Raw genomic sequence first — 9,664 nt, forward strand, 5'->3', positions numbered from 1 at the left:
CACCTACTATGCCTTATCTACTACTACAGTACAAACGGACTCCAAATAAAAGTAGCCTAATCATCCTCAACATAATTACTATTTTCAATTCTAGGGGAAAAAAATAGCATAAATAGATTACAAAACATATGGATGACAGGGACCCCCCCCCCCCCCACAAAAAAAATCATTAAAATCATGTACCAGCTTTATAATTTACTTGTGAACATATTTTTGCAAATACTCTCCTCTGTGTGCATTTCATGCCAGATACACTCCCATTCACACAACTCTTCCCCTCTGTTGTCTTGTTTCTAAAATTAGCCTGTCATGTTACATTGATGCAACTCTGAACAGCCTCCTGATGAGAGAGCCCACATTTGAACTGTCCGGGAGAGGAAACCCAAAGAGGAGGGCTCACGCCTCTGCTCCACCAGCGCACGCATCCCAAAGGCGGCCTTCTTCATGCTTCCCTTCCTCTCTAAAGGACCCTAGTGGAATTTAGGAAGTCAAGTTGTGCAGTCGTACCAGGTCTTTTCTCTGCCTCTCTCGCTAACACCACAGACTGCACAATAAAGGGCCTGGATTCAGCTGATCCTGTTAGAAGGCCAATAAAACGGCCAGCTGCTTTGTGTGCAGGCAGGGAGGGAGGAAAGACGAACACTGCCAGCAGTGTGCTGCGACGCTTAAAGGAGGAAGCCGAGCAGAAAACCAATACGTCACAGGAGCCACTCTGGGTAACTGGATGGTGGACAGAGGGAAGGAGTGATAAAAACAAAGAGAAGACTTCTTCAACCAAATGCTTTTTAACTGCCAGTAGGTTAGACTGCCTTTTAACTGCCAGCAGGGTATTATCTCATTGTGAAATGCAAACGTTCACAGCATCACACTGGGTCAAAAGTTTAGATGAAGCACAAGATTGAAATATATATTTTATTTAACCTTTAAATAGGCAAGTCAGTTAAGAACAAATTCTTATTTACAGTGACAGCCTACCCCTGCCAAACCCTAACGACGCTGGGTCAATTGTGTACCGCCCTATGGGACTCCCAATCACAGCCGGTTGTGATACAGCCTGGAATCGAACCAGGGTCTATAGTGACGCGTCTAGCACTAAGATGCAGTGTCTTAGACCACTGCACCACTCAGGAGCCCATATCAATAAACAAGCAAACAAAGTCTGTCCTGTCCAAATGCATTAACACTCATAAGATCCCAAAATGAGTAAAGTTTTTTTTTTAAGAAATGTAGTTCCAGTTCTTAAGAATGGGGGAGCCGAGGTAGGAGTCAATTCATTCAGTCAATTCATGCTTTGGCCAGCATGCCAGTGTTAGTTCCTGTTGGATTTGGAAGGGATGGAATGGTATCACAGAGAGAAGTCACTGGCCAGGGAAAGCTCCACGCAGCCAACCCAGGTCACATGGTCAAAATGGTATAAAAGGCAGTCCTGACTGTGGTTGGGAAAGAAGGCCTTTGACAGCTGTGCCAAGAAAGTGTGCCTTCATTGAGGCGGAATGCTTTAGTGCAAATGGATTGGATTGAACTAAGCCAGGGGATCTGCCATTTCATTGAAGTTATAAGGTTTCCCTGTAGGCTCTAACGTCGGTTGGAAAAGGTACCCATATTGTATTACCATTTGCACCTGCAATCAGTTCAAGTAAAACAGTCCTTGATTAAGGTTGATTTATTCCAATGGAAGTTTATGAATTGTTCTGGATGAGGAAAGAGCATCTTCTACTCCATCTTGTGGTCAGTTACACTTTCAATGTAGCTCTGTGATGTTTTGTGCAACACATGATATTGAGGATCCTTGGGACCCCTTCATTGAAGTTTCAATTTACAATGGTTAGTTAAGGGTTAGGGTTAAGGGTAGGGATAGTCCAAGGATCCCTAATAGCACTGACCCATATTATAGGCCCATGGGTCACAAGAACTGCAATACATTTTTTCATTACACAGAGAGGCACCAAAGCATTCTGTTTGTATAAACTTGTATCATAGAGATGTGAAGAAAAAAACAAACTATAAATTCCACTAGATTTCCAACTAAGGAAGTCTCTCTAGCTTTACAGCATTGTGTCAGGTTCACTGTTGCCCTCCTTACACACTTGAACATAAAACAAGTATTGATTTGTCAATGAGCTGTGGCGTTTGGTCAGAGTCAGACCAATGGGTCGTGGAAGAAGTTGCGTATGTGCTGAGCCGTGGCCTGGCCCACGATGTGTTCCAGTTCGTGCGTTCCTGCGTTGCACAGCTGGTGGATACTGGAGTAGTGCTGGAGCAGGGCCATGGCTTTGACCTTCCCTACCCCAGGGATCTGCTGAACCAGGGACATGATCAAGGGGTCTAGCAGCCAAGACACACTCCTCCTGCGGAACGGGTTGTCTTTACTTTCTCCGTGCACCTGCAGAGGAGAGGACAACTCATTAGTCAACTGTCATCATACATGGTTAGACTATTATCATTTTTAAACTGCATCGTTGGGAAGGGCTCATAACCAAGCATTTCACTGTGAAGTCTACACCTGTTGTATTTGGCACATGTGACAAATAAAATTTGATTTATTGAGTTCTAAATGGCTGTATGCCAGTTTGAGTTTAATGCGCATTTATGTAACCAGGAAAACACTTGTAAAGTCACAATTCTAAACAAAACTTCACTCGTTTTCTCTCGTGTGAAAGTATGACTTACTATTTGTGTGAGTAGCTGGGAGGCTTCAAGCTGGCTGGCAACAGGTAGCAGTGTCAGACCAAGCTCAAACACCACAAACTTCTGCATGGCAGAAAAGTACTGTTCGCTGAGCTGGGTCTTCTCCACCAGCACTATGCCCTGGAGGCTGCTGTTGGCCTGCAACAGAGAGGGGATAAGATTAGAACATCACCAAGGAAAAATGGACATTAAAATATTATATCAGTCATTCTATACATTAGAATGTAGCAGCATAATCAAGTGTGTAGTAGTAGTGTAATGCCGAACACCAAAAGTAGACTTACATTTCTAAACCTAACAAGTTTTCTTTTGTAGTTGTTTCCAGCCACAATGTCAGTTTCAGAGACATACAAGATGCAACTCTTGTTAGATAGATAAAAGTCCACCACGCCAAGTTCTTCTTCAAATATTATTTTCACACTTCCAGTTCCTGAAATCAGGAATTCAACGACACCATGTTCAGAATGTAACACACGAGAAGAGACTTTATTTACAATCACTCAGTATTTACTATCTAATCGTCATGTCTTATATTAAAACAGACAAGAAGCGACATTGTGCGCTAGCACTGACAATGGGGTGTCCGCTGATAATATCGACTGTTTGTTCCTACTGGTAGCTAGTGTATCGAATGTTTGTTTAAACTTGTCTGTAAAATGTATTTCAGTTGTAATGTAACGTAACTTCAATGACATGTGTAACTAATAAAGTAAATACAGACTGACTGAAGTTGGGCTGGCTAAGTTGTTTGTTTACAATGTTATCTAACGTTAGCCAACCCTTAGCCACAGGTTAGTTAATATAATAACTTTAGTTGCCTTAGCTACTGTAGCTACTCTCTGGCAAGAGACTTAGCTACTGTTACCTTTCAAACTTTGCACGAGGACTGAGCTTCTCCACTTCTCGTTGGCAATAACATGCCCATACGGGGGAACGGCGTTCATAAGAACGGGAGGTTTTATCGCCATTTTGACAACGATATGTCAGCTCTTCATTCAAAGCAAAGTTAGCTTTCCTCCAAATGTTCAATATCTAACTCTTCTTCGATGAGGTTTAACGGCGGTTGGCATCCAATAAATGTTGCATTACCGCCACCTACTAGACTGGAGTACAACTCCCTTATACTCCCTTAAACAAATACCATAACACAATACTTTAAAAGAAATAAACACCACCCTACTCCACTATTTAAATATATTTAGTCCTACCTCAGGTCAACAACCTGAAAGGATGGGACACCACCACTTAACACACCCTGTAACTCTTCTGATTTTATTTTATTTGTTTATTTAACCTTTATTTAACTAGGCGAATCAGTTAAGAACACATTATTATTTACAATGACAGCCTACCAAAAGGCAAAAGAACGGGTGTTGTATGTGGAGGATGAGGGCTGCAGTAGATCTCTCAGATAGGGGGGAGTGAGGACTAAGGGTTTTATAAATCAGCATCAACCAGTGGGTCTTGCGACAGGTATACGGAGATGACCAGTTTACAGAGGAGTATAGAGTGCAGCGATGAGTCCTATAAGGAGCATTGCTGGCAAATCTGATGGCCGAATGGTAAAAAAACATCTAGCCACTCGAGAGCACCCTTTCCTGCCGATCTATAAATTACGTCTCTGTAATCTAGCATTGGTAGAATGGTTATCTGAATCAGGGTTAGTTTGGAAGCTTGAGGAAACCAAGTTTAGATTTAACTTCAGCCCTTATCTTTGATATGTGCTGAGAAAAGGACAGTGTTCCGTCTAGCCATACTCCCAAGTACTTGTATGAGGTGACTACCTCAAGCTCTAAACTCTCCGAGGTAGTAATCACACCTGTGGGGAGAGTGGCATTCTTCTTACCAAACCACATGACCTTTGTTTTGGAGGTGTTCAGAACAAGGTTAAGGGCAGAGAAAGCTTGTTGGACACTAAGAAAGCTTTGTTGTAGAGCTTTTAACACAAAATCCGGGGAGAGGCCAGCTGAGTATAAGACTGTATCATCTGCGTATAAATGGATAAGAGAACTTCCTACTGCCTGAGCTATGTTGTTGATGTAAATTGTTTAAGGAGCTCTTTTAGCACCTCAGACTCAGTGACTCAGGGAGAAACTTTATATCAGGGCAGGGGAAAAAGAGGGAGGAGCATCGAGGTTAGTTGTAATTAGAAGGTGTGGGAGATTAGGAAATGTTTGATGAGCAAGGAGGCATGGCTGAGCCAAATAGGAATCCTGACTTAATGAAGTGGTGATTAAAAAGCTCAGCCATGTGCTTCTTGTCAGTAACAACCACATCATCAACTTTAAGGGACAAGGGCAGCTGTGAGCTACCATGCTGTTGTAACGGATGTGAAACGGCTAGCTTATTTAGCGGTGCGTCTTTTGTGGAGCGATGGGTAACGATGCTTCGTGGGTGTCAGTTGTTGATGTGTGCAGAAGGTCCCTGGTTCGCGCCCGGCTATGGGCGAGGGGACGGTCTAAAATTATACTGTTACACTGTGTTGTTGCCTTTGGTCTCTATTTATGTAGTGTTGTGTTGTCTGTCTTGTCATGATGTGTGTTTTGTCCTATATTTATTAAAAAATATATAAAATATTTGTATCCCAGCCCCCGTCCCAGCAGGAGACCTTTTGACTGGCCGTCATTGTAAATAAGAAATTGTTCTTAACTGACGTGCCTAGTTAAATAAAAGTTAAATAAATACATACAATAAATAGCGCCATCCTGTGGACTAGCAAGTACATTGAACTGTATACTTTTTTTTCTCGATCCATCACCACGTTGCGGTCGTGATGATGCGCAGTCTCGACAACTACACGCTCGCGCTCGGAATCAGTTGAAACAGGTAAGAAACATAGCTACCCAAAACCTCGGACTGAATGCGATACTGTACCAAATACTATATATATTATTGTATAGGCTTCGCTCTTCCTCATGACAGTGATGTTGGGCAAAATAGTGTGAGCTCGATATGTTTGAACCTGAACCTCATTGATTTGACCGACCATGAATTTATGTAGTAATGACTTTCAGCTGATAAGTTCATTCAGTTTCAAAACAAGGTAGCAGCTAATACCAATTGTTTGTCATGCACGACAGCCACCATGTCACTAAATGTTTGTAAGCGATCATTCAAGTACCTTTTTAGATCATTACAGTGGTCTTTGGCACTGCAAAGTTGATCATTATTAACAATTACCTTTTTGTAACTACTCAGACTGCATTTCCCGATACACTTTCAAGTCATTCAGCTTTCTAGCTAAGTTAGCTTAATCAGAGAAATGCACAACTACAACCAAAAGCAGACTTTAAATGTGAAGTAAAATGTCAATTGAAGTTGCTAGTGTAAGTAAAGTTGCTACTATAACTTAGCTAGCAAAACTAACAAGGTGCGCTAGCTAGCTACCTTGCAGTAAATATATGCGTGTCATTGGATGGCGCGCAAGATGGCGATCAGTGCAGATAATGTGTTTTGGTAGCTGAAGGAATTATTGGATTTCCTTACCCGATTATGACCATTGGATTAGTTCTACGGTCATAAAACCCTGTATGAATATGGTTTAGTTTATTTACCAAAGTAATTGATTACTTTCTGCAAGTTATTCACCTCTAAAACTTAAGTTTGCGACAACACTAGCTAGCTCAAACTAGCTTGTCAAACTGCCACGATTTGAAAGAAATGGAGAGATCTTCAGATGGACAATTAACCACAAAAGAGAGTATGATTTTGGGTACTCCTCTTCGGAATGTAACTGTGGGGGGAAATACTGCAATGGGGTGATGAAAATGTGGTGAGCACAGACAACATTGCTCACAAGCCCCAGGGGAAAAAGATGGATATTTCACTTCTTGAGATACAAAACCATATCGCAATGCTTTTGACAGCAAAGATAGATGAAAGGGCAAATGTTTTGGAGGTCATGGTTAGGGAGAATACAATGAAAATTGAGGCCATTAAAAAATCTGACTATCTTTGGAGAAGTGAAAACCCTCAAAAGTGACATGAAGAAAGTGGAAGTTATCAGCCAGGAAAATGAAAAGAAGCTGCTGAACTCAAGCAAAAGGGGAATGAGGCAGATAGATACCAGCGCAGGTGGAACCTGAGGCTCCATGGAATTCCAGAGCAGGCGGAGGACATCAAATGCAGAGTTGACATCTGTGAGCTGTCATTCCCGTCTCAAAAGCCAAACTTCAGGAAAATGTAGACATCGTTTGGGAAGACTTATGGATCAAGACAAGAGACCGAGGACAACCAACAGATCTACACAGGATCTTTGGAGGCAAGCTAAGAATTGTGAATTCCTCATCAAGCGCAAATTGAGGTTTACGGAGGATCTGACCTCAGCAGACAGTGACGAGAGAAACTGTGGCTGCAGCTCGAAAGGCAGGGATTTTTTTTTTTTTTTATCGGTACAAGAGTGATCATCGATGGGAAAGAAATGCGGCCAAATCAGAACATTTGAGTGAAAGCCAGAGTCTAACTCAGACAGAACTGTCAGGCCAAAAAACTGATTACCAGGTGAAAAGCAGCCTTTTATTATAAAAATGTACACAAACACTTGAATGAGAAAAGGCTGACCTGAGAACTGGTCAACTAAACACTAACAATAGATGAATAACTGCTTATTGTAAAGTCTACACAATGTCTCCCCCTTGTGGGAGTAAGAATACTTTGGTAACTTCATGACCTATATTTGTTAGTTTTTTTGTTGGAGAGGTTAATAATGGGATGGAAATCCTTTTGAGTTACATATCCTTAGGAAAAGCTTGTATTAGCATAACAAGGTTGTTGGTTGAAGTTTGTCTATCTCTTTGTTCAATTAATGTCAGTGGTATTTGTAATTTACTCAAGGGTAAGGCTATTTTCCTGTATTGCAAATGGTTTAATGCAGACTTTTACAAGAGACTCATGCTTATTCTTCCGATCTATCTTTTTGGAAAAATCAATGGGCCGATATCTGGTTATCATATGGCAACAACCACTGCAGGTGTAGCAGTTTTAAGAGGTGCATTTAAAGGGAAGGTCATCAGTAGTAAGACTCACCACTCTGGACGTTGGTTAATTTTAACAGTAAATTTCAACAGTGAAATGTTTTTTTAGGGAATATTTATGCATCCAAACAAAACAACAGGATATTATTTCAAGAATTTGAAGAAATTAAGAGTTAGGTGTATTTCAGGATATGAAAATTATCTTAGTTGGAAATTTTAATTCTGTATCTAATGTGATGATTGACAGATATCCCTTCCTAATAGATCCAGCATAGGTTATTAAACTCAGGAATAATTATGTCTTGGATTAGTCGATATTTGGATATCTAAATATCCTGATAAAAAGGAATTCACTTGGCATAACAAGGACATGTCCAGACATCAACCAGAAGTCAATTCTTGACTTTCTAATTCATTAGATAATTCTGTAGTCAAGGTATCCATAAATTCTTACTGATCATAAAGTTATATTCTTATCTTTTAAATATGAATGGATTTGAAGATAAACCAAATCGAAGATATTGGAAACTCAATAGTAGACTGTTGGAAGATGATAATTTCAAGATGGATGCCAAATATATTATACAAGACAATTGGAGGAAAGCCCAACTATTTTAGTCTTATGGAAAATATTGGGAACTAATGAAGTATGAAATAAGACAAACAGCCATGAAGAGAGGTAAAGAAATTGCTGAACTTAAAAGATTGAGGGAAGATGAACTTATTCATAAGCTCAATATAGATGGCAAAGAAAATGAAAACCCCAAAGATGTTTCAGAATTCTATGGTAACTTTTATACCAGTAATGCCTGTCCTACTAGTGACATCTGCCTTTCTTGACTCTGTCAAAGCCTGTGCGAAATTCATAGATGAAGACTTCCAAAAGTCTTGTGATGAAATTATTTCTATTAATGAAAAAAAAAAAAAACACATCTCCAGGGAATGATTATAAATAAGTTCAGGAGGATATTATTGAATTTATATTGAATGTTATTAAGGAAGCAATTGATTTAGGGGTCCTGCATATTTCTATGACACAGGGCCTAATTTCTGTAATACCCAAACCAAACAAAGATTCTATGATGATAGAAAATTGGAGACCAATCACAATGATGGAAAGCTACTTACATTCACTCCTGAGGAGTATCAAATTGTTAGAGCTATCCCTAAAGGTGCTATTCTTCTTTTAGGAGAATATAACAATACTCCAAGTGCAACTGTTGAGGATTTTGTAGCCTCAATACAATTAGAAGGAATTTACATTTTAAACTATAAGTGTAATAACATGTATATAACGAAACTGTCAGTATGTTACTATTCCCTCTGCTAAAATGTACTGGAATGCAGCCCTAAGACAAGTGAACTGGAACAAAGTTGAGTTGTTATCTAGTAAATATTGTATATCTAAGGTGAAAGAAGTGTCATACAAACTCATTCATAGAATTTACCCTGGAAATACCTTTTTATTATACACATTTAAAATAGCTATTGATAACAAATGTGTATTTTGTGATTGTGACCCAGAGACTTGACCATTTATTTTGGGACTGTTCTTATGTCAGAAGATTTTGGAGTGAGTTAGAAGATTTAATTTTTAAAAGAAACAACTATTAATGTTAATCTGAGAGACTGATCTTATGTTTTATTTTGAACCAAATGCTATGGACCCTGATTTAACTTTCATTGTTAATTTGTTTATTTTTCATGGAAGATTCTTTGTCAATAAAATGAAGTGGGCAGAGAACAATCCTTCTTCACATTATTTAAGATAACTATATGCGTGTAGCAAATTCGGATAAATGATGTACATTTGCTAGCTACAGTAGTTTTCTGAATTTGAACCCCATGTCTTGCAGGTGACCAAACTGTCAGTGACGGTTTAAATCATGCTTGAAATAAATTTGTTGAAAGTAAGTAGCTATCTATGCGTGCTATTCCACACAACATTGCAACTAACATATCTATCTAGATTGCCAATGGGCTGTATTTGTTACCTTGCAAAT

The 9,664-nt window shown here is 39.6% G+C and overlaps 1 protein-coding gene across 1 annotated transcript; it reads right to left on the reverse strand.

Moving 5' to 3' along the window:
* Positions 1 to 898: 898 nt before the first annotated feature.
* faap24 (FA core complex associated protein 24) lies at positions 899 to 4,030 on the reverse strand. The gene is made up of 4 exons (XM_021576204.3): positions 3,554 to 4,030; positions 2,973 to 3,118; positions 2,671 to 2,826; positions 899 to 2,383 (listed from the first exon to the last, which is right to left on the reverse strand). The coding sequence occupies exons 1-4, from the start codon at positions 3,654 to 3,656 to the stop codon at positions 2,141 to 2,143; spliced, it is 648 nt and encodes a 215-aa protein (XP_021431879.2). The 5' UTR covers positions 3,657 to 4,030; the 3' UTR covers positions 899 to 2,140.
* Positions 4,031 to 9,664: the final 5,634 nt, after the last annotated feature.

This window comes from Oncorhynchus mykiss, chromosome 2, assembly GCF_057628025.1.
Source record: "Oncorhynchus mykiss isolate SJ-2025 chromosome 2, ASM5762802v1, whole genome shotgun sequence".
NCBI classification, from domain to species: Eukaryota; Metazoa; Chordata; class Actinopteri; order Salmoniformes; family Salmonidae; genus Oncorhynchus; species Oncorhynchus mykiss.

Excerpts from the sequence above, each read along its gene's own strand:
- faap24 (XM_021576204.3), bottom strand. The coding sequence starts at position 3,656 with ATGGCGATAAAACCTCCCGTTCTTATGAACGCCGTTCCCCCGTATGGG. Across the intron at positions 3,119-3,553 it reads CCTCGTGCAAAGTTTGAAAG|GAACTGGAAGTGTGAAAATA; the intron begins GTAACAGTAGCT and ends TCCTGATTTCAG. Across the intron at positions 2,827-2,972 it reads AACTTGTTAGGTTTAGAAAT|GCCAACAGCAGCCTCCAGGG; the intron begins GTAAGTCTACTT and ends TCTCTGTTGCAG.